The sequence below is a fragment of the Dipodomys merriami genome, unplaced genomic scaffold, assembly GCF_024711535.1.
Source record: "Dipodomys merriami isolate MVZ:Mamm:240054 unplaced genomic scaffold, mDipMer1.0.p SCAF_6, whole genome shotgun sequence".
NCBI lineage: Eukaryota > Metazoa > Chordata > Mammalia > Rodentia > Heteromyidae > Dipodomys > Dipodomys merriami.
Window position 1 is genome coordinate 48,795,908 of NW_027206179.1, and position 26,667 is coordinate 48,822,574.

The 26,667-nt window shown below is 33.1% G+C and overlaps 1 protein-coding gene across 4 annotated transcripts in view; it reads right to left on the bottom strand.

Moving 5' to 3' along the window:
- The window catches only part of Tdrd3 (tudor domain containing 3), a 113,650-nt gene that overhangs the window by 21,774 nt on the left and 65,209 nt on the right, over positions 1–26,667 (bottom strand). For 3 of the 4 annotated variants that reach the window (XM_070002880.1, XM_070002882.1, XM_070002883.1), the window contains exons 7-13: positions 26,192–26,341; positions 23,006–23,146; positions 22,209–22,365; positions 21,066–21,191; positions 15,464–16,314; positions 10,615–10,740; positions 3,224–3,276 (exon numbers count right to left, since the gene is read on the bottom strand). In XM_070002880.1, the coding sequence (XP_069858981.1) occupies positions 3,224–3,276; positions 10,615–10,740; positions 15,464–16,314; positions 21,066–21,191; positions 22,209–22,365; positions 23,006–23,146; positions 26,192–26,341 (1,604 nt within the window). The remainder of the gene's footprint in view (positions 1–3,223; positions 3,277–10,614; positions 10,741–15,463; positions 16,315–21,065; positions 21,192–22,208; positions 22,366–23,005; positions 23,147–26,191; positions 26,342–26,667) is intronic. The other variant, XM_070002881.1, reaches the window with a different exon arrangement.

Below are 26,667 nucleotides of genomic sequence, written 5' to 3' on the forward strand. Positions count from 1 at the left end.
CCTGTCATTTATTAAATGGTTCAAAAAATAGTTACTAAGACTCAAAAATGTATGTCCAAACATTTTAGAGCTTGAAGCATACAAAACAAATTGGCTTCTAATACACTGCTTGGTATAACTTTGTGAATCATTACCAAGAACGTTGGCCCTATTTTCCTAATTTAAAAATCTGGGAAAAGCAAGCATATTTACATAATAAGAAATGCCAACCAAAGGTTGTGAAAGGTATACTTTCCAAATTACTTGCTTCAGGATATTCATTCATTTAGCATGCAAAACTGTAATCAGGAACATCAGCAACTGCTCCCAGACTGGTATCATTTCAATCTGATGGTAACCTTATAGATATTAGAGGCTTATATAGAGAAGGAAATACATCTCCCACCTTTCTGATATCCATTATTTTAATGCTTAATATAAGATAGAAGCCAATCCACTTTGATATTAAAAACAACTCAAGAAATATTGGGTGAAAAACTGCTACATCAAGCTGTGATATTTAAGCTGTTAGTCTAGGAAGGACTTTTCAGTAATGAAGGCAATCACCATTATAACACTGAATATTCAACAAGTAATTAATGACCACCTTTTACTGTTTTAGGTAAATATCAATCTGTGAAGTAACATAAAATTATTTTACCATCAACCATAGGTATACATCTTAAGGTATACATCTACTGATTGTTTATGCCATTTCTTTACATTTCGACTAGCTAATATCTAAGAGTAAAGTCAGGCTTCATTTATAACTGTAAGTACAAGAAAAGAGGATTTTTCCTGAAATAAGAATATCCTTACACACATACCAGATCTCTTAAGTGAGGTCTAGAATTAGAAATGCAATTATCAGTTCATCTGAAATAACAAATCATATCAAGAAAGTAAGAAAGGGAAGTCAAGAGCAATTAAGACCATTTCCTAGGAGGCTTTGTGTGACAATCTTTTAAATAATATTTGATGGCTTAAAGACTACCTCATTTAATACAAATCTTGCTATGGGAAGAAATCTTCATCTTTTTTTTTTTTTTTTTGGTGGGTTGTGGGGCTTGAACTCTGGGCTTGGGCGCTGTCCCTGAGCTCTTCAGCTGAAGGTGAGTGCTCTACTGCTTGAGCCACAGCGCCAGTTCTGGTTTTCTAGTAGTTTATTGGAGATAAGAGTCTCACGGACTTTTCTGCCCGGGCTGGCTCTGAACCGTGATCCTCAGATCTCAGCCTCCTGAGTAGCTAGGATTACAAATGTGAGCCACCAGCGCCTGGCTCATCTTTTAATAGTCCTTTTCTATATTAAAGAAGAGCCATAAACCCAAAGGAATTAACTTGCTTTGATTCCTTATTTAATAGTCCATACCAACTTAACAAAAAAAAAAAGGAGGGAGTGTTTCAGATTTTACATTAGATTACTTCATTGGAGAATTATAAATATAAAACTCAAAGAAATAATGAAAATGTCTTGGAATAAATAAGTATCATACAGCTAGTAGGTAAAAATTACAGAAAAAATATTATGAAAACTACAATGGGAATCTTTATGAAGTGGCAATTTCTGAAAGTTAATGCATAAAAAGTTCCAGAACAGATAAAATTACATTAAAAGCTATGCATGTTCTGTATAATGACATGTAAAATAAAAATGCAATAAAACCATATTATTAGTAGTACATAAAAAGAACATTTCAGGAATATATTTTGCCCTTTATTCAAAGGTTAAAAAAAGTTTCGGAATGTTCAAGCAATCTTTTGAAATATTTTATTACAAAAATATATTGGATTTGAAAATCTCATTTATATGCTATATAATCAAAAACTATATATATATAATTATATACATATATAGTTATATCTATCTATATCTACCTATACCTATATCCATATCTATCTATATACATACAGATCTATATACAGAGATCTAGATCTTTATATTATCTATATCTATATGGATATAAATATATCTCTCTATATAGATATTTATTGACACAGATATAGATATATAGACAGTCACAGATATAAACATATCTTTCTTTTTTTTGGAGGGGGGGATCCGGTTGTGGGGCCTGAACTCTGGGCCTGGGCGCTGTCCCTTCAGCTCTTCAGCTCAAGGCTAGCACTCTACCACTTGAGCCACAGCGCCACTTCCAGCTTATTTTTTTTGCTTATGTGGTGCTGAGGAATCGAACCCAGGGCCTCATGCATGCAAGGCAAGCGCTCCACCACTGAGCCACCCCCCCAGCCCCTAAACATATCTTTATATATATATGGTGGTACTGGGGTTGTGTTCACACAAGGCCCTGTAAAGCGCTTATTTGCTATAAAATAATATATTTTAAATATAAATCATAGCCAAGTACTGGCTAATCCACATTATCCAAGAGACTGAGATCTACAGATCAGCTTGAAGCCAAGCTGGGCAGAAAAATCCATGAGTGTTTCTCCAATTAACCCACAAAATAATAAAAGGAGAAGTGTGATTCAAGTGATAGAGCACCAGCTTTGAGTGAAAAAAGTAAGCAAGAGCACAAGGCCTTGAGTACAAACCCACTACCATCATACAAAAAGAAAGCAAAAATAAGACAGGCAGTTATTATAGATAGATAATTTGAATGGAAGCAAAAATAAAGTAATTGAGACGACTGCTAAGCAGGTCCTGTAGATTTTCTACAATGTTCTACATGGGGGAAAAGAAAAGTGTCATGAGCAGGTAAGTTTGTGAAGAACTACTTTTTTAGCCCCACATCTTGAAGATTTAAAATACTTAATAACTTTCTATTTGACTCTAAAAAGTGATGTGTAATCAAAAGTATATAATTTATTTTTTTTTGATCATGGGGCTTGAACTATGGGCCTGGGCACTGTCCCTCAGCTCTTCAGCTCAAGATAGCACTCTACCACTTGAGCCACAGCACCACTTCCAATTTTCTGAGTGGTTTATTGGAGATAAGAGTTTCACAGAGTTTCCTGCCTGGGCTGGCTTTGAACCGTGACTCTCAGTTATCAGCCTCCTGAGTAGCTAGGATTACAGAGGTGAGCCTCTGGTGCCTGGCTAATTTTTTAACCTATTGTTTTCCAAATTTGTTTTAACCGTAAATAACAACTCAGGTTTTCCAAACATACTTGAGAAAAACAGATGGAAGCAGCATGATAAAAACACACAAATATCCATCTTTTTCATTTCTTACAAAGTTCTAAGCTGCTTAGCGATTTTTTTAAGTAAATAAAATATACTCACTGTTGCAGTACTTCCTCTCCCTTCTGAATGGAGCTCTCAGCCAATGATAGACACTATGAGTTATTACAAGCCAAGGTATAAACTTTTGTTAGTAGTTCCCAAGATTAATGGAATTGGAAGCTTTATAACAGCAAAGTATTTCTCACAAGGAAAAGGTGAACTCCACTTTTTCACTAGTTTGACAATAAAGCCTGGTATACATGATTTTAGGAAAACAGCATAGGTCCAATAAAGTTCAGGAAATCGGGGTTAGTAGGAAGGATAGCCAATTTATATTAAAAGATACTACTCTCTAGGGTTTACCCACGAGGATTTTCTTTTTTTTTTCTTTAAGGTTATCATGCTATTTCAGAAGGAGAATGAAAATGCAGAGAGATGACTAATATAAAAGAGGACAAGTAAAACTACAGAGAAATATCCTAGAAAGTAACAAATGAGTAAGACTTTAAAGAGAGAATGGAGAACTGACAATTGTTTATGGTATGAAATCAAAGTCAGCTGCTTTAGCCATCACCATCAAGGTTTGCCATCAATGGTATATGAGACGGAACTCACTGGGGGATCATCCACTGAAAAGGAATAAAGTCTGTCAAACAGTATACTGTTCTAGATGTAAAAGGGCTCAGAAATGAAAACAGATGTATTTTAACTCTGTTAATCTGAAGACTTGCTCTTCAGACTTATACATTAAAATATATATATACTGATTTTGTTAGGGAAGCACATGTCCAATTTAAGACATCTTTCCGAATTTAAAAATAAACCAAAATAAAAATATCCAGCAGATTACTTATTTCACTGCTTTATTTCCTGAGAAATGAGTATATCATGCAAGCCTTGTGCATCTATTTGCAAAGAAATGGTAAAATTCAGTAAAATCTGAAATTACAGTGTCAAAAGTCCCTGTAAGTAGATGAAAAGGCAAAATATGACTTACAAAGGAAACAAAAATATCCAGAAAGAAAGTAAGTGACTAGACAATCCCAACCCTCTTTAGCTCTGGTCCTACCCATGATGTGCCATTAGCACTATTCTGAAGGAACAATCAAAATTATGTAGTATTCAGTATTAAGATAAAGCATTGGGAACTAACTAATTAATTACTCAATACAATACACTCAGCACAACTAACAAAGGGAAGATTTATTTAGTAAGAGATGAATGCATTACCTCTCATTAGTACACATGGATACAAAAAGAAATGCTGTCAATTTTTCAAATAGTTATGCTTTAAATAACTTGAGGCATAAATGCTTTATGAACTGTAATTAAAATTAGACACACATAAGGGATTATCACTAAAATAACCTTAAAAGAAAGATACCAAGTTATTTTACTTTAGGAACTATTAAACTTCAGAAACAAAAAGGAACATAAAGTGACAATAATATAACCTGTACTTTCACTACTCAATGAAAGAAAATTCAGATTACCCAAACACAATTTAAATAATATTTTACATAGGGACTGAAGAGATCGCAAAACATATGGAACATCAAATCTTAAACATCTATAAAGCAATATATTATTTTTACTATTAATTTAAATGATGGAATAAAATATCTCTATGAATTAGTATGGCTGGGTCTAAATTTAAATGATGGAATAAAATATCTATGAATTAGTATGGCTGGGTCTAAATTTAATCTCAAGATTTTCATAAAATTCTATTATGTTCAGCTGTCATAAACTGAATTTGAGTTGTAAGTTAGACATAAATAATTTTTAAGGTGACATATCTATCTATGTACATTGAGTTCACCTATGAATGTACCATCTCTGTCAACAGCTTTCTATTTCCAATGAAGTGCTTTAGATAACACACAACCTCCTGCAGATGTCACAAGAAGATGAGTAATAAATAAAGAAAGAACAAAGTACATCTAAAACAATCCAACAATAAGAAGTATAAAGATAATGCATGGTGTATAGCTCCATAGTAGACATTGTGTTTATTACTTAGCATACTAATTTTTTTAAGATACAATATGTAATCCTCAGGTTCCATGGTTTATAATCTGAAAATTATGTTCTTTAATGGGACAGACTATATAGTTTACTTCTGGTAGAAAAAAATATCAGTGTATCAGTGAACTTAACCAGATTATGATTTCAGTGCCAAAACTTGGAATACTAAATTGCATGCACTAAATCATTCAAGCATTTATGAGCGAGAAAAAAAAGAGCTTCAGAACCATGAACAAACAGGTATACAAACTTTTAATATCTATGATGTTTTGATATCAAGTATAAATTATAAATAGCCTTATTTTATTACTGTAGAAAACATTTTTAATTCATATTATATATTCCAACCTCCATCTTTCTTCTCATTAAATATGATTCTTTTAATTGCTATTTTGTTTAAAAAATAACATTTTGTTAGTAGAAAAATTAATTTATGACTTTTTAAAAGTGTTATTTGAATCTGAAAAGAAGTTTTAAGTATGCTTTAAGAATTCTTTTATATGAAGAAAAAAAACAATTGTGCAGTTACTCCAAATTTTGAAATAGAGAACACTTCTGTTTTTTAAAATATGCTAATATGGAAAACTATATAGATTACAATTATTATTTTAAAATAGTTCAAAGTTTACTTTTTTTACTTTATCTTATTGGTTTGGAATCAGTCAGCTACGTAGCTCAAGCAAGTCTGGCAGCCACTATGTAGCCCAAAGCTAGACTTGAATTCATGCGCTCATCTCAGGCTCCTGAGTACTGAGATTATAAGTGTGTGCCGTTATGCTTGACTAACTTTAAAATAAAGCCACTTGCAGTGCCTTATTCCTGTAATAATTCCAGTAACCTGATAGACTGTGGAAGGAAATCATTTGAGCCCAGACGTTTGAGGCTAGCCTAGGAAACACAGAAAATAGATTCTGATTTTTAAAATGTAACATATTGTATTTTCTTCTACAAAAATGTTATCACTGTAAGATAGAAAAAAATATATACATATACTATTTAAAGTAAAACCAGTAAATAGAAAGACATTCTCCACTAGGATTTTGTTTTGAAGTTTCAAGAAATAAAAACAAAGACCTTTGTGCAAATGGAATTATCACCTTTACACAGGAATTATAATTTTCTTACCAAATGTGCAGATGATAGAGATTTTTGTGTTCTGTGTTTTTAAATATCTCCCTCATCTAAATATTACCTGGCACATCATAGATTTTATAAGAAATGTGCAAGATATATTTGCTGAAATTTAAATTTTAAAATATATACTACAGAAAACACTCCAGATAGGAGTGAGCCCCATTGCTTCTGAATTACCACTCACAATTGTGTGATAAGGTCTCATTACTAACCATTATCTATACAATCATAATTTCCTCTATGAAACAACAGCTGAACCATGATCATTTCTAGCAGCTAGAAACAGATACTATAAACTTTAAAAAAAAAGAAAGCATGTTCTAAAGCATTTGTTATAATAAAGTCTCAACAGAATCCAGATCCTGAATATGCTTAGAAAACCAGGACATGACAGTCTTCCCACATTTAGAGTCTATTCAAATGCAAGGATACAAAATCATAAAAGGCTCATCTGCCCAGCAATGCCAAGGTATTTTACAGTGTTTCCAATTTGCCAATGGCATCTTCTTATGGGTTTTCTGGTATTAGTTACTGAATTAAACAGAAGCAATTTGGAAAAGATTTTCAGAGAACACGAATAGCAAGTTTTCTTGCCCCTAATGTTTGCTCATACAGTGGTGAAAAATATATTGGGGTTTTTTTCAATTATTATTCCATACTCTTTCACTGACTTTGGGAAAATCCTACAGTATTTCAAGAACTCATTTCTTAAATTGGGGAAATGAGAGCATATATTCAGTTTATAAGACCTATAAATCTCATATCAGATGTATAACTGGAAGTTCCCTAAATAAAGGCTTAAAACCAGAATATCATACTGTGGAAAAAAGAACTAAAGAAAATCTAGCTAAAAACAAAAACCAAGGATGACTTACCAAACATTAAAATCATTTTGAAGGGAATAAAGTATTTAATCATAACCAGAACACATAATGTGTCCATCTAAAATATTATCCCTGAGAATGTTCTGGATGTAAAAAGGTATATACAGATGGAAAAGAGAAAAATATACATTTGGTTTACAAACGGAAATAGTCAAATACATCCTAAATCTCAAGTGAAAAACATTAACACTTAAAGTACTAACTTATTTTTATTTTAATTTTCCATACAACAGACTCATCATGAGTCTCTTCACATTTCATGCTTTTTATTTAATGACTTATCCTTACAATTTTGATGAACAATACAAGCCACTGATTCCTATAAAAACTTGATTTATATTCAGGCTGTTTGGTATTTAACATATTACTTTAAAAAATATTCACTAAATCATCACTTGGGAAAGCTGAAGAGGTTTTCCAATAACAAACATAAACCTTAATAGAAGATATAATGTTACTTCACAATTTAAAAAAGTACTAATGTAGTGCAAGAGTTAAAAAATTAAAAGCCCACAATCCATATGTTAAATAAATAATTGTGATAAGGCCTCTAACAACTTCCCTGAACCTTTTGCAGCCCTTTAATTTCTCTTATGGTTTTTAAGTAGTTATTACCCTTAATGTACAATGAAATATTTTGCTTTTGATAATTTCATACATTTTTATTAATGTAACTTTGTTACAATCCCTAGTTACAAAAAAGAAAAAGTGCTCATAGACTATAACACTAAGTCTTTCAGAAGCTAAATATGTTCAACTCTAACACTGTATTGCATGAATAGACATCCATCCACATAGACTGTATTTCTCCTGGGGCTTTTTATGTATATGTGCAACATACATATTTTAAAAATATGGATAAATGAAGAAATGTTAAAGAGGTGGCCTCTATATTTCAAGAAGACATTTGTTATTCACACAAATGAAGAATGGTTGATATTTTCTTCAATGATGTACATGATCAAAAAATGTCTGTTATATTAATTTATGCATGATAAAAAACTTTGAGAACCACTTGTTTTTTTTGGGGGGAGAGGGTCCGGTCGTGGGGCCTGAACTCTGGGCCTTGGCGCTGTCCCTCAGCTCTTCAGCTCAAGGCTCTACCACTTGAGCCACAGCGCCACTTCCAGCTTTTTTTTCTTTTTGCTTACGTGGTGCTGAGGAATCGAACCCAGGGCCTCAGGCATGCAAGGCAAGCGCTCTACCACTGAGCCACCTTCCCCGCCCTCACTTGTTTATAAGTAGAAGAAATAGTAATATCTCCAAAGATTTAGTGATTCTACCCTTATTGCTTCTGTAAAATACTTTCAACATCTTATAAGATGTTTCAAATGACTATAGAAAAACACATCACTTTAATAAAACAGAAAAATAAAGCATAGATGAATATTCAAACAGGTAGAAGAAATAAGAAAATATTTCAGAAAATGGTTTCAGAAAATATTTCAAAAATGGTTCAGAAAAGAATCATTGAATAAGCTAGAACATCTGACCTTATCTAGACCCTATCTAGACCTAATATAAAGGATGAAATACAAAGACTAGTTATGGGGGCAGGGGTGGGAGGGATTGGAAAAGCCACTGACTGTCAAAAGAAAGTTAACACCTCAGCACCAACACCTCTTAAGTGGAAGCACTACAGCAAGGAATAACAAATTTGCTCCTCGATTTTGGTCACTCTAGAATAGCAAAAAAAAGAGAAGAAAGGAAGAAAAAAATTTTTTTCTTTCTAGAGTATATTAAAACAATATAAGAATTTTCTTTTGATGATTAAGAAAAATAATGAATAAAAAAACCAGGACTCAACATCTAGAAATACAGATCCAACAAATAATCACTTTCACAATCAAAACATTAAAATATATTTGTAGAAGAAAGAGAAAGAAAACAGTCATAAGGACATAAGTAAATATGGTTAAATGAACTTAAAAAGATATGTTTAAATATGGGTGATATTTCAGTGTTTTGGCTAAAAAATACTTAAAACTTTAAAGAATGAGAACAAGAAAATGAGATGTTAAGTAAATATAAACCACGAATATTACACTAAAAACATAAAACAATAATAAATTATTTTAGAAAATGATCGTTTTCTAGATTGAAAAGGCAGAAAAATAAAAATCTATGGCCCTAAAGATGATTTCTGTTATTAGGTTTTGTGTTGTTGCTGCTTTATTTATTTTATTTATATTGGAGACCCTGGAACTAGTGTACAGATTTTTTGTTGTTGTTATTGGTGGTGGTGGTGGTGGGACTTGAACTCTGGGCCTGGGCACTGTCCCTCAACTCTTCAGCACAAGGCAAGCGCTCTACCACTTGAGCCACAGCGCCACTTCCGGTTTTCTGGTTGTTTATTGGAGATAAGAGTCTCATGGACTTTTCCTGCCTGGGCTGGCTTTCAACTAAGATCCTCAGATCTCAGCCTCCTGAGTAGCTAGGATTACAGGCATGACCCACCAGCGCCTGGCTAGTGTAGAGATTTTAAGAAAACCAAAACTAAAATCAGTTTATAAGGAAAAAGTGTATAACTTCAAAGATGAAATCATCAATGTTTGACAAGAAATGTATTCATTATCTTACTCATGTAACTAACCCCTCTGTACAGCATCTTTACAATAAAATATATATTTTTAAAAAGATGACAGCTACTTGTCTAGATGATATAATTTTCTGGAAGACTTTGATATTTTAGGGAAATAGGAATTTATGAACCTAAATTTTTGCTAACAGCTTCCCACAAATTAGGGGAATGAGAAAATAACAATTTAATAAAACTTCTAATATGTCTTATACACTTGTTTTTACCTAAATGTAGTTGAAATCCTATCTATAAAGTAAATAACTCCTATATAAAATAGAATTTATGAGGACAAGAAATTTTAAATTACATCATCTATATTATCATATATCTTTGAAAAATAGTTGGTAATAAAATTATTCAAATAATTATTAAACAGATAGTTATGATTACTCTGTACCATATACATACGTACATAAGTGTGTGTGGTGATGCAGTATGAACTCATATAATCTGAAATTTTTTATATGTATCTAAATTTGATAACCACTAGACATAATTTAGTCAAATTTAAACTAATATTTTGGGAAAAAGGAATTATGCATAAAACCCCATTTTATGCATAACAAACTTTTGGCAAATTTAAATAAAGATACTTATTCCAAAGCATAATATAATAACACATTATACAATCAAGGAATTTCCAATTCATTCATTTTATTTTGGTTCAGCATAATTATTAAATTAAAATCATTTAGGGGTAGCCAGCTTTTAGCAAATTCAAAAACTTTTTCCACTTGCAAAGTTCCTATCACTTTAACTAGTCTTTTATATCTATAGTTTCTTCAAAGTAGCTTATGTCTTTGTACAGAATTTGGATCACGTACCCATGCTTCTGTTTGAATAGGCTTGATATTGCTTAGTAGCACCTCTTCATAGTTCCCATAATCAATGAATTTAACAACCGCCGTCATACCAGAAGAATGGAGGGCTTCAACTTCTGCTCGGTAAAACTGAGGAGGCAAAAAGTTTTAAATATGGCAATCAATGTTGTCCTTAAAGGAATTATGTGGTGGAAATACAACTTCTTAACATGTAAAATTATAATATGTAACATTTTTTAAGAAAGCTTACCATTAGATAATACTTTGACTAACATTGAGAGGCTAAATTTTATATACTAATGAGAATACATGACAAATAAGTGATTTTACAACAAAAATACATGACAAAAATAATGTTAACAAAGAAAGAACATTACACTTAAGTGGCATAGTCAAAAAAAAAAAGCATTACTCAGAACTGAAACACAACTTTTATCCATTTACTGCTTGGTTCTGAAAAGTGATATACAGTAACAAATACATAAAGACCTTACCTAAGTATAATTTTAAATTTTACTTTATGGTAATTGAGAGTAGGCAGATTGGAGTACTTTTCCCATATGTATCTATCCATTCAAGATTGAAATTATTGATAGAAATTATAGATACTTTAGTCAATGTGGAATGGAAGTGAGAATTTTCTGTTAGTGTTTTCTTAAATATTTTCTTCAAGGCAACAGGATGATCCACTAACACTCTGTATTCTGAGTATCACTTAATAAGCTAGCCAGTATCAGGAGAGGCTACAGGTGACAATAATTACGTTTTCCATATCCTTCTAAAAATATATATTATGTCAAGAATACCAGGAGTTTGTGAACAGTATATTTATTAATGTATTTAAGTAGTAACTAGTATACCTCATATTACAAAAATATAAAGTGAAAGCTGTGTTTCCCACCCAGGTCTGGAATGCAAGTAAGTTTAGAAACATCACATTAGAATTTTGCTTATCTTAGGGTTCTCTTGTATACAGTCCTCCTCTACTTCCTTTGTTTTGAAACCTTACACTAGTATGCTCTATTAATTGTTTAGAGTGTAAGTTTCAATTATAATCTTTTCAAATTATGTTGTTTCACTTAATACTGATATTGTATCCTAGAAGAACAAGTAAGTTGATGCACTAAAACTCCAAACTCTAAACTCTAAAGTTGATGCACTCATTTGGAATGCTTAGATTACTGAAGGAGTAAGGTTGCACTTAAGGCTTATATTTGTGACTCTCCAAAGTATAGCTCTGACAAAGTGGCAAGTTTTTTAAAGCCCCTTTTAAAAAACTCTGTCTCCATAAGACATGCCATATATTTAATTCTTCAAAATTAGAAAAAAAGTGACTTATGTAAAATGACCTTTCAGAAAAAAATGGCCTATGTAAAAAGATAAATTTGAGAAGAGCACAAGTCTTTGAGACCATTCAACCAACAAAAGAGAATCAGGGACTACATACCTATCTCAATTCAATCTACTGGTCCAAAACCAGTATCACAGGGGTGGCAATACAGATCACATGTCTAAGAGGGATGAGGTTGAAGGTAAACAAACAATTTGGAGGTTGAAATAATACTGAGAAAGAGCTGAACTAGACTGGTAGACTAGAAGAAGGAGAACTGTCCCAAATTCTCCACTCTTTTATGGAAATAGCATTACAGAGAAGGCAGGGTACTGTGAGGAATTTTTTTTCATTTCAATAAATAATATTTTAATACATTATATGTATTCTATAATTATATATTATTTGACCAGAGGCACAAGGGCATTACACCTTTGCATTTGTGTAGAATTTTTTAAATAACGGATTATATTGAAAGATCACCTCTAAGCCAGCATTTGTAATGCAATTAAGATTATATTTTCTTGGGGCTGGGAAGGTGGCTCAGTGGTAGAGTGCTTGCCTTGCATGACTGAGGCCCTGGGTTCGATTCCCAGCACCACATAAGCAAAAAGAAAAAACCGGAAGTGGCGCTATGGCTCAAGTGGTAGAGCGCTAGCCTTGAGCTGAAGAGCTGAGGGACAGCGCCCAGGCCCAGAGTTCAGGCCCCACGACTGGACCCAAAAAAAAAAAAAAGATTATATTTTCTTAATGACAATTTTCTAATGACAATTCTTAATGACAAATTAATTCCTTTTCTTTAATTCTTATCCCTGTGTCTAGCTAAAAAATGAGAAAGTTAACTTCTCTGAAGAAGAAAGAAGGATGGCCAATAGACACATGAAGAAATGTTCAACATCCCTAGCCATAAAAGAAATGCAAATCAAAACAACATTGAGATATCACCTCACCCCAGTTAGAACGGCAAAAATCAAGAACTCTAACAACAACAGATGCTGGAGGGGATGTGGACAGAAAGGAACCTTACTTCATTGTTGGTGGGAATGTAAACTTGTTCAACCACTTTGGAAAGCAGTATGGAGGTTCCTCAAAAGACTTCACATAGAACTCCCCTATGACCCAGCAATCCCACTTTTAGGCATTTACCCAAATGTTTACAAACAAGACCACACTAAAGCTACCAGCACAACTATGTTTACTGCAGCATTATTTACCATAGCTATGATATGGAACCAACCCAGATGCCCCTCAGTAGATGAATGGATCAAGAAAATGTGGTATATATACACAATGGAATTCTATGCCTCCATCAGAAAGAATGACATTGCCCCATTTGTTAGGAAATGGAAAAAATTGGAAAAAATTATATTAAGTGAAGTAAGCCAGGCCCAAAGAAACATAGGTCCCATGGTTTCCCTTATTTGCAATATCTAGTATATGTATGTCAAGTGGAAAAGGTCAGATAATGTGATGTCAGGAAAATGAACCTTTAGATATGTATTTTAATGTTTTTTTCTTTTATGCATGTGTTTCTAAAGCATTTATAAGATTATCTCTTTGTTGCTTTGTATGTCCCTCCCCCACAGTATAACCCCTGCTTTCACTATATTTGATGTTAGTATAACTTGAGGAGGAGATGGGGAAAAACCAGTTGTTTAAGGTACAGGTGGACCTGTTGCAACAATGAGAAGTACAAGTTGTCATGTCCAAAATGAGCTTTACAACGTCAGTGCGGGGGGGTGGGGGGTGGGGGGGAAGGGGGGGAAAGGAGAAGGATTGGGATTGGGGGGGAGGGGGGAGGTTGGGAAGGGACGTGAAGGGTAAACAAAAGGAGGAGGCTGCAATGCTTGGTAAGAAATGTACGCACTATCCTGCCCATGTAATTGTAACCCCTCTGTACAGTATGTTCACAAATAAAATAAATAAAAAAAATGAGAAAGTTGTCTATTCTTTAAAAGCTAACTCCATGGTAGATGGCTTCAGAGGGTAATTAGTTCTATCTTCTCCGAAGGTTATTATTTATCTTACTTCTGATACTAGTTTAATATATTTAGAGTCCAAAGAACTTCATTATAAAACTGCACACAAACCAACTTAAATGGGATGACTTTAAAAAATCAGTTACTCTAAGAATACTATCCTGTCAAGTACTGTTTTTCAGATATTTTTGACATTATTTTAAGTATACTTGACATAGGTAGCAAACAAATTCCATTTTCACTGATTCTTACAATTACAGTTTAAATTAAAGCACTGTTAAAATGCACACAGCCAGAACCATCTTATACAACCTTCATAGTTAATCAATTCTCAACAGTCAATAATTGATTGAAGTAACTTTTCTGCTTCATTCAATCATCTCAATAAGTGTAGTACTCTGTTGTTTCATTTGCTTCATTTATTTTCAGTTAATTAGTCCTATTATTCTCTTGTGTGTGTGTGTTGTGTTTGTGTTTTGTATTGTCAGCCAGAAAGAATAAAAAGGAAGCTTCTTTGTTCCTAAGGTTGGTTTTACACTTGGTAAGAGTTTTACCTTTACTATTTAACAGTATAATCCTTACAGTATTTTAATAGAAAGCCTAAATCATTTGCCAAGGTCTTTGAAAAGTTAAACATGAACAATATCTTATTTTGGCTTTATTTATCAACAATCTTACATTGCCCCATATAGAAAACACTTTCCCATCTTTATCTTCACCTTTCACAAAAGCATTTGAAGGCTGGGATGTAACAGCTCAGTAAGTAGCATAGCACTTGCCTAGCAAATGCAATACCCTGGGTACAAACCAAAAAGAAAAGATTAAGATTGTTTATTTTATCTATCCATTTTAGATAGGTAGATAAAATAGATAGAGTGTATGTGTGTGTGTGTACATATACATATGTGTGTATATATATACGTATATATATGGAGAGTATGTGTGTGTGTGTGTGTGTGTGTGTGTGTGTGTGTGTATATGCACAATTAACAGTATGTGATACAGTGAGCATTCTCTCCCAGGTCAACAATGCTGCCTTGATAAAAAATGATTTACAACCAGTTCACTTTTTTCTTGCCTTTACAATGAGAGAGAAATAGCTAAATATAAGGAATCCCACACTAACCAATTCAACTGTTTCCTTCACTTTGGAAAGTGGCCTGAGTTGGGAGAGTAAGAGTTTACCTCATAAAGAACATCAGCACCTGCTTTCCAAGCCTGCCTAGTGACCAGGTGAAACAGTTCCAACCCTGACATTTAAGTAAAAGCACGCAGTTCTAATGCAGCAAATGCTAAGAGAAATAAAAGTGTACTATGCTTTTACAACTTGACTAAATCTTATGGGAAAGATTTAGTCCTAGCACCTACAAAAGTATTAAATATTTCATTTTTCCTCATAAATTACATATTTTAAATATACTTAACGGTTTTAAACAGTTACAAGAATAGATTAAAATTCATACTTCCAAAGTGAGAGTGTTCTACAAAGTCCTAACAGAGTGTTTCCCTTAGTAATATAGCACATAACACGCAGCATCCATACCTTGTTGTCCTCCCAATAAAGTGCAAAGCATTCATCTCCAGGTTTCCACACTTTTGCATACTCCATAGGAATAGATGACTCTAGCACTTTTTCTGGCTTAATTGGCCCAGACCTTCTTTTAGGCCCACTATTGTAAAATATCTTATCATCATAGGGTTCAATGGTGGCAGGTCCTGCTGGCTGCATCGGTCCTACTCGTCTTCCTCTCAGCGGCATGTCTGTCTCTCCATTTGGAACACCAATGAAATTATTACTTCGGACAGGATGTTGATAATTAGTACTTACATTAAAATGTTTTTCAACTTTTACACTACTGAAAGCCTCATTAGTTATTGTTCGTGATTTCCTGTCATAAAAATGATCAGGGTTACCTGTGTAGTTTTCTCTTTTGCCACGTTTTTGATTATTATAATCTATGGATTCTTGAGGAAGTGGATTTTCTTTCGCCTCTCCATAAGATGGACCTTTACTTGGTCTACTTTGCATAGAGTTATCTCTTTTTTTAAAAGCACCATCACTGTGCTGAGATGTTGAAGGATATGAAGTATCTTTAGTTCTATCATATCTAGAATATGGTCTATCACACTTGATTCTCTCTTCAGCCCACACTTCAGCTCCCGTTGAAGTATTCAGTCTTTCAGAACCTCTATTTCTAGATAATCCACTGACTTCTAAAGCTGACTTTAAGTTTTGTGTGTCTCTTTGAAAACGAGGAGGTTTTTCATTTCTTGTTTGCCTGGTATCATTTCGAGGAAAGTGTCTTGGCTGATTATTATCTTTTACTCCATTTTGCTCAGTATTTGACATTCTGTACTGTCCCTGATGAAGGTGTTGTGGCTGTGACTTAGGTTCTGAAAAGTAAAGGTATAGCACACACACATTAAAATAAAGACTCTGCATTAATGCTTAAACTTATTACATTAATACAAAATCATCAAACTACTACTTTAACATCTTGTGCCATCTTCCCACCTTATTATCTTAATTCTCTGCCATCTTAGTCCTACCTAACAGAGTTTTCCTAGTTAACCACATAACAGATGTAAAGCAAGAAAAAATGGTGGCTAAACCCATGTGTCTTTGTTATCTAATGTCTATACTCCTACAACAAAGCTATTTACTTTTTCAATTTTAGCAATTCATTACAAACCATTAGTGAAACAGAAATACATGCTAACTCAGAAATGGCTATGAAATTATACACTTGCTCACTTTATTTCTTAAGCCCACTCTATGTATTTCTAGCATCCAATGAATGTCAAAACAAACAGGAATAAAAGAGACATTTATAAGTCTTAGTTATAAAATAGTTCACAGATCAGTTCAAAATGGCCCAATAACAACAAAAACAGAAACCATCAAAGTTCTCAACAGAGACACTGGAAGCCAAAAGCCAATCTAAACAGGCTTTTCAAAAACTAGAAAATCATTTTCTAAGAAAATTTTACATCCCAACTATCTATTGTGACAGAAAAGAAAGACTTCTGAATATGGAAGATTCAAACACTAGCCAAGAACATTAAAATAAAAACATTTCTCAGGAATATATGCCTTGCAAATGTAAGACAATTTATTTTGACAACTGTACTCAATTTAAAATTTTTCCTTACAGAAGAAAAACGATCAAGTTTAATTTGTGCTGACATAATTTATCATGTCCAGTAATTCAGAGAAATGAGAAAATTAGTGACCATACTCAGTTTGGTGACCATGAGTGCTTTTAACAGAAAGCATGTATTTAAAACTAACATTTTCACCGACACATATTAGAGAATGTAAAGAGTAGGTTGATTATTTCTTGTGGATTCCCCATATGGACACTTAATGCATATGACCCATAGCACCCACAGGAGTTTTAAGACATAGAAGTCTTGATGATTCTTTAACAGAGAAGAATAAGGCATTATTCAGTTTTCAAAATAAATCAAATTTGAAGATGCTTTAACTAATCATCAATGAGATCTGAGTAGATATTTGGAGTATACTTTTCATACCTACATTGTTTAGGGATCAACTTTGCTTAAACTATTCCAGGTAGGGTACTGATACCTATGATAGTCAGAAGGCACCAAAAATAAAAAGTTTTTTATGAGAATATGTATACTGATCTAAAGCAGATGGGAAATAAATTCACAAATACAGATAGAAGACCCAACTTGGCTTTGTATGTATAGCGGATTTTAGTTCTTCAAGGAAAAAAAAAAATCTAGTCCAGGAAAATCCTTCATATGTTAAAAAGTCAAATGAGCTTATTACTTCAGGATGCAATTATAATAACATCCTCATTTTCCAAGTGAGGAAGTTGAAGGGGCTTGAGCAAGGCACAAAACTAGCATGGGCTACAGCTAGGATTAACCAACAATGAGGTTCCAAATTCCACTATTAACTTCCCTCTATACATCTCCTCACACAAAACTACAGTTATATACTAATAAACATATGGACTTATCACCATGAGTGGTTTTCAGTATTTTTCTCATGAATTCAGCTTAGGTTTACCACAAAAATCTTTTTTTTTTTAATGAAAACAATAATTGGAGAAATCTCCATTAAATGTTAATGTATCTGTTTGGGTAACTTGGTTCAATCTTCTCCTTTCTATTTCTTGTGAACATATTGGAAGAATGTGGATATATCATAAATTCATACCTATAATCTAAATAATAAGATTTTAATTTCTTTTTACTTTATAAATATTCTGTAATGTCCTTTTCTGAAGGCTTACCTTTTTTTTCCAATCAGTTACTAACAGTCACCCTACACAGAGCTTTGTTTTCTAGTAAAAGTGCTAAGACTAGTTCTGAGCATTTTCAATTTGTCATGCTGTCAAACACATCCATGTCTGCAGTGCCTGAACATGTCTCATCTTTCCTCTGGCTTCTCCTCAGGTCTCCACTCAGATTTCACTTCTGGGAGGACCATTTATCTCCCCCAAACCCTACTGAGAATGACTCAGACACCTGATGTACCTTGACAACCGGCAAATCATTGGAACAGCAGAACTGCTCCAATCTCTGCTCTGCTACAGTAAGATTTCTGAACTGTATTGTTTGCTACTTTATTTCTCCTCACAGAGTGATTGGTGAAGAATAACCCCTAGGCTATAATATTAATATTAACACGACCACTTTCTAGCACTTTCTACAGTGAATTAACATTGCTGCTATGAAAACAATTTTTAAAATTAAAGCTTATTTGTAACCACTAGAATTCATACAACTATGGTATTAAAAATCATTAATAATCTTTTTTTATATTCTCATAACTTATTTTCCCCATATGGAACAACAGAAGATGAAGACATGGCTTCGTGGAACTCATTGTATTCCTTACTGCTCTTTAATCCTTAAATATGAAAGCATACTTCCTTGTTTATTATTTCTTTCCCTCCAATATTATATAAGTAAGCATGTCAAGTCATATTTCTGTTTCTTATGAAACTCTTCTCTAATTGGATCATTTTCAACTTTTTAGCATTTGTCTACCATAAAATATTTTATTTTTTTACAATATATGGAGATCATTTAATAATCACTTATGTATACCTACTAGAAATAATAGACCATCTTATAGTTTGTAATCCAAGTCAGAATCTGATTAAAACATTTCTTAATGTCCTATTTTGACATTAAAACATTAAAGGACTAAACATTATTACAGGTTACAAATATACTAAAAGCTTATTGTCCAGTTTGTGAGACAAAATAATCCACAAATAAAGACATACATGAATGTTCATTAAAAAGAACTTTGTCATTTACTATATTTTATCATGTACTTAGTGTAAACAAAAAAGTATGCTAAACAAAATAATGGCTTAGCAGAAGTTATTTGATTATAAAATCAAATATGCTCTGGCATACTTATAAAATATAATAACATTTGGTTTCCCAATGGAAAGTCATACATGAGTTACTAATATCAAATACTGTTAGTCAGTTCAATTAAAACACTCAGAATCAAGTAGAATTGTGGGAGGATGAGGATGAATGGAATCAAGGGAGATCTGAATGGGATGCCATAAAAGGAGGTTAGAGCAAAAAAATCAGTAAGTCATAGTCAGAAAGGAGTAGAATGGCTATGGGGTTGCAGCAAAGATTCTCCTGCTGGCCTTCTAGAAGAAAATACTCCATAAATACTGTCCATGAGGCAAATACCTGGGACGGCCCTTAGGAGTTGAAAACAATCTCCAGCCAGAATCAAGCAGGAAAGAAAACACTTCAATCCTATATCTGTAAGAAACTGAATTCTGCTTTAAACCAGTGAGAATGTCAGAGGACCTCAGAGGGTAGATCACAATTTCCACTGAAATTCTAATAAAATTCATGAGATGATAAAGCTACATTTATATACTTTGTGGTAATTCATTTTCCAACAAAAGAAAATTAATTTATCATGCTTCATAACCAAAAAAAATAAGATATTGTATGTTACTTATGATAAATTTCATTTATATCAAATGTGTTTTTTTCAAATAATGCAATGCCTTTCTATACAATCTAGCAATTTTCATGATATCTGACGTTTAACATTTGTAATAGAAGCATTTCCCTTCCAAGCTTATTTGATTGGATTCAAAAAGAAAGCTGAAAACCTGAATTAAAAGTGTGTTTCCAAAGAGAGAGAGGTTAGAAGGAAAAAAACTGGGAAAAAATGAGGGAGGGGGTGACACTGTTCAAAAAAAAAAATTCAATCCTGACTTATGTAACCCTTCTGTACATCACATTTACAATAAAAGAAGTTTTTTAAATTTTTATTTATTTTTTATTGTGAAAATACTGTACAGAGGGGTTACAATTACATGGGCAAGATAATGAGTAAATTTCTTTTAAAGAAAATATTTACCATATTCCGTGTTTATGAAAGTGATGCATACATAACATAGTTACTTCTCTTTTCAGTCTTTATGTTAAATAAAGGATATCCTATCAACACTACATTCCACTGTGAAAGCATATTCACTCATTGAATATTTACATGCAATATATAATATGTGGACAAAAAGAGAAAGATCAATTTTATAATCAACATTGAGTTTATAAGATCATAGAATACTAAGTTTTCCAGAAACCCAATCTGTTCATATTGGTAAACCTATCACCTATTAAAAGTAGTTTGGTGATATAATTCATCATATATTTAGAGAGTAAAAGAAGCTGACTTTTATGTTTCCAGAATGTAGTAACTAAAATTTTCTTCTGTGCTTTTGCCAACCAGGAAATTCTCTAAATAAACTTGTTGTGTTTTTTTGTTTGTTTTTTTTATTTTGGGTCCGGTCGTGGGTCGCAACTCTGAGCCTGGGCGCTGCCCCTCAGCTCTTCAGCTCAAGGCTAGCACTCTCCCACTTGAGCCACAGCACCACTATCAGCTTTTTTTTTTTTTGCTTATGGGTGCTGAGGAATCAAACCCAGGGCCTCAAGCATGCAAGGCAAGCGCTTTACCACTGAGCCACCTTCCCAGCCCTCTAAATAAACTTCTAAACGAGTTCTCAGAACACAGGCATGATCATATATATGATGGTTGTTTTTAGTAAGTCATTTTGTATAATATCGAATGAGAGTTTAGTCTTTTCAAACGAAATCTATTTTTTAAGTTATCTTACCTTCCACATTCAAAGTTCCCATTTTAGATTCTAAAAAGTCAAATAACGTGCTTGGTGCTGAAGGTCTTGCATTCCCCAGGTCATCTTCATCTTCAGATCTTCCTCGACCCCTGCCTTTTCCTCTGCCTTAAAATGTATAAGAGTACACATACATACATCGTATATTGAAAAACAAATACAAAAGAAGAAACATACAAAAGAAGAACACTAAAACAGCAAAATTTTTTCAGAGTGTAGGACTTTTAATTTGTCCAAAAGTCACTGAAGAAAAAAAAAAACACTATAAAACATTCTTTCTTTTACCACCCCAACACAACAAAAAACTATTTTTAGGAAAAAAAAATGGTTTTGTCCATTGGATGAAACAATATAAATTCAAAACTTACAGATAAGGGTTAGCTCTATCACTCATCTCTTTTTTTTTTTTTTAGGTACCAAATTTCTTTATTTGAAGGAATGGTACAAATCACTCATCTCTTTAAAAAGTTTATAGGGATATCCATAAAATAGCAATCTTTTAGTAGGACTCTGAGTGTATTTTTCCTTTTTTTTCTTTACTATGTATTCTACTATTTCTATAATTTAAAAAGTATTTTAAAAGTATTTACGATACTTTTTTAAATTACTAGTGAGTAAAATATCTTTACTCTTCTAAAGTGATCTATCCAAAAGTTTGAATTGGTTCACATAAACCACTAATTAATCAAATATTATCTGAAAATTTTTTTCTTTTAACCAGATATTTTTAATGAATACAGAATCCAAACTTCAAAAAAAGCATACAGCTTTACCTATGCAATGACTAAAGAATAACACAAAGTAAAAGTTCTTTGATGTTAATTTAAAATAAGGTTATGTATATACAGCCCTTCATAAAAGTGGCGCAGTGCTAGAAGTAATAGAATCAGTTCTCTATTACTCCTAATAACCAATAAGGAAGACAGTGTTAAATGTAGTTTTTATAAAGACAGACTCCCAGTAAGTAACCTTGAATGCATTAAGGTCTCAAAATTCATACTTCTACTCACTACAATATTACATGAAGTTATCCCTAAGAGCAGTAACACTCAGCCTTTGCTGATAACAAACAATACTCTGAAAAGCAAGTAATGCTCTCTGGCACATTACTTTAATAGGTGATACCTCTTGGAGGAGGACCCACAACGGGCTTCTGTTTATTGCTGTTAAGAAGTACATTCAGTGCTGCTTCTAAGTTGTTGCCATTATCCATGAGGGCTTGCCTGGATGCTTCCTTACTGAAGCCCATTTCTGTTATGTGCTTCAGTGCCTTCTCATCAACCTGCAAGGAATGAAGAGGAAGTATGCTGACAGTCCATAAATAAAGGGTAAGTTTAACTGTTTACTGACTTTTAACTCAAAATTATCTCAAATCAATGCCATATTGATACAGCATTCACTTGCTGTTTTTGCATACTAATACTCTAATATGCTCTACATGAGGACTGTGAACTCAGGACTCACTGAGCAAGTTCCACAACATGTGTTAACCAAAAAGATAACTTTTTTAAAGATATATTAGAATAAGCTTGTTGAAAACAAGGCTGAAAAGGTACCCAAAGAAAAATTGTCATGATTAAAAACAAAAACAGAAAAATTGTGAGCTTTCTCCAATTAAGGAAGGGAATGTAATTTACATAGCACTTCCCTAAAATTGCAAAGGAAAATAGGCAAAGACTAAAGCTATTACCCATTGCAACAATGAGATGTATAAGACGTTATGTCAAAAAACGAACTTTACAACTTTTCGGGGGGGGGGGGGGGAGAGATGGGAAGGGACGGGAAGGGGAAACAAAGGGAGGAGGAAACAATGCTTGATAAGAAATGTACTCATTACCTTGCCCATGTAATTGTAACCCCTCTGCACAGTATTTTCACAATAAAAAAAAAAAAGCCAGTTTGTAGCTGGTTTTTAATCTTACCAGTTCTCTATAGACACCTTCATGTTTCCCCTCTGCTTTGGATGACTTTTCTTTCTGTAAAACTTCCCTATTTCGGTTCCCAACAGAACCCATATTGAGGTTACCTCGAACACCACCTCCACCTCCTCCAAACGTCTTGGTCTTTAGATAAGAGAAAATAAAAAGGGTGTAAGTAAACAGCATATTAAAATAGCTCAAGAGCTAGAATATTATTAAAAATTAGCATTTAATTACACCTCTTAAGTGTGTTTGACATGAAAAAAATGAAATAACAATGTCATTAAAGAAAAGGTCACAGATATTTATTAGCTATACCTTCTTTTCACATGTAAAGGTAAGGATTATAAAAATATTTCACATGATTATAATCTTTAAGTCACTCGAATGCAAGTCACCCAAATGCACAGTGATATGTATTATAATGTTAGATGTTAAATTATTTTTTGATAAGATGTCTGAGTGATGCCTCAAGACCTGCATTCTAAATCCAGTTAAAAAGCATGCTTATCCCAAAAGGCGCCAAACCTAATTCCAATCAATTAAGTTAGCCCATGGTCTAGAAATATGGTTCTACAGCTTTAGAAAATAAGCTGATACCAGAAAAACCAGAAGTGCTGCTGTGGCTCAAGTGGTAGAGCACTCACCTTGAGCTGAAGAACTCAGAGTTTAAAGCCCCATAAGCGAGGAAAACAAAACAAAACAAAACAAACAAAAAGCTGACAATATAATTTGAAAAACTGAATTAAAACGTTCTTTACTAACTTACTATTCATATTAATTACATAATATATCATTCCTTATCAATCACATAGAAAAGCTTATGTCTATATTTCTAGTTTTGTCTGACTTCCATAAATAACTATGTGCATCAATACATTTGAAGATTTGATTTAATTTCGTTTTTGTTTTCTGAAAACCATTATGAAGACATTACACCATAGAGAACACCAGTTGGGAAAGGTATACTTGTTATTTTTACAATATCAAATTTTTTGACCATACGGTATTTTATACAGTTCAGAAAGCTTTGAAAGAAGATGGAAGAAGTTAAAACTTGATTTTAATCGGAGATAACATTATTTATGTTTTAAAATGGCTATAATAGGAAAATATCTTGGATATAAATTTATGTAACAGGAAAATTATTTCAAACTAAAGTTATAAAGCAGAATCTAAATAATTAAGGATCATATTATATGAAAAGTATCTGAAAAATGATGTTAGATGACCCTTAATAGACAACATATTAATTATCTCTAATGAGAAACTGATATACTACATTATTTAAATTCAATTCTTATCAAAGTTAAGCCATATCCAAGTTAAAACCTGATCTACACAGACCTAAATCTCTGTATATACAAATTTTGATTTGTGGAACTTCAGTAAAAATGTATTTGAAAAGGTGGTCATATGTGATGCAAAGTTTATTGGATGGGAGGCAACACAGTTACACAATTAGGCTCTTGACTAGCTAGACAAAGCTGGCTGTCCCAATACCTTCTCAGCCAGTTACTACCTCTTGTTCTCAGGGAAATCATTTAATTTTTACCTGTCTAAAAATTTAGCTTCAGATTTTTCATCAAAAAAAGAGGCAAAGCTGGAAGCCAGTAGGTCATGCCTGTAATCCTAGCTACTTAGGAGGCTAACATTTGAGGACAGCAGTTCAAAGCCAGCCCAGACAGAAAAGTCTCCAGGAGACTCTTCAATTAACCACTCAAAAACTGGAAGTAACACTGGCTCAAGTTTAGAGTGCTAACTTTAAGCATGAAGAGGTTCAGGGACAGTACCCAAGTCCTGAGTTCAAGACCCACCAATTTTTTTTTTTAATAAAAAAAGAGAAGAAACACAAACCTAGAGAAGATTACAGACAGCAATTACTATTTTGTTTATTATACTGAAACACAGCTACCTGAAAAGGCTGGCCCTGACATGTTACAAATTAAATACATTTCCAGAATTTATATGTTGTCACTCCAAAAGTGCTCTTCCTTTGATGCCAACAGCATTTTCAAAACTGCTTTTCCCCTGAGTATCTGGGAATACAGGTCTATGCCACCATATCTGGCCCCTTATTACATGTTTTGAGCCAAGGAAACCATTTCAATCTCAATGATTAGGAAAAAATCCATCTAAGCAAGTATCTTATAAACTAAAATTCTTAACAATATCTAAAAACCAACATAATAAAGGAAATATTACAAGTAAGCAAGAGATTCAAAACAACTTTAAGAGAATCTTGAATGAAGCACAGATGGAAAGTGTATAAGACAGTGTATTTGCAGATAAATATGCATAGAATCCAAAGATAAACATTTTTACTATAAATAAAATTAGCAAAGAAAACTGACAAAAATAATTGTAACCCACTGATATATCTCTGATTTTCACTCATTCCTCAGAACTTATTCTTTAGAAACAGTTATTACAGGGGAAATCATGAAAGTGGTAACCAGCCTAACTAAGGTTTTCCTCTACCTTAAGAATATGGAAAAACTTGGAAAAAATTATATTAAGTGAAGTAAGCCAGGCCCAAAGAAACATAGGTCCCATGGTTTCCCTTATTTGTAATATCTAGTATATGTATGAGTCAAGTGGAAAAGGTCAGATAATGTGATGTCAGGAAAATGAACCCTTAGATGTGTATTTTAAGTTTTTTTTTCTTTCATGCATGTGTTTCTAATGCATTTATAAGATTATCTCTTTGTTGCTCTGTATGTCCCTCCCCCACAGTATAAGCCCTGCTTTCACTATATTTGATGTCCGTATAACTTGTGGAGGAGATGGGGAAAAACCAATTGTTTAAGGATACAGGTGGACCTGTTGCAACAATGAGAAGTACAAGTTGTCATGTCCAAAATGAGCTTTACAACGTCGGTGCGGGGGGGGGGGGGGGGGGGACGGGGGTGGGGGAGGGAAGGAGAAGGATTGGGATTGGGGGGGAGGGGGGAGGCTGGGAAGGGATGTGAAGGGTAAACACAGGAGGAGGCTGCAATGTAATTGTAACTCCTCTGTACAGTATGTTCACAAATAAAATTAAATTAAAAAAAAAAAAGAATATGCAAGAAGCAAAATCTAAAGGACTTGTTGCAGTAGTCAGGCTATATGGGAAGACAGTAATGACCACAGAAATTCAAATAGATCATGATGATAAGAAGAAATATTTACAACAATTTAACTTCTCACTTCTTTGCTCTTTGCAACTTCAGCAATGGCAGCAGTCCTTTGCTTTTCAAATTCATCATTATCGCTAGTAGTCTTGACAGGCATCGTAACTTGCAGAGTCTTTCTTCGATCAAGTTCTCTGCTATCCACCTGGGCATGCGATATACACTTCTGGAAAATAAGTAAAAATAATTCTGTAATTCTAAAAAACATTAAAGTTTTCATTAGACTCTATGATTTCTTTTAAAAGCTGGGAGTCCATAAAAACAAATTCCATCCCATAGATATACAAAAACATAAAAATGAATATCAAATATATGTAACCAGTAAATTAATTTAAAAGCTGTACAAAGATGAGATCATCTAAACCAGAGTGTGACTTCATGTCATGTACAGAACAAGGAGGTTTCATTTTAAGGTAATAACTAAAATAGCTTTCAACTCCAATAAGTCTAAACTAATGTACAAAACTGATTTTGTAAAAGACCTCAATTTCC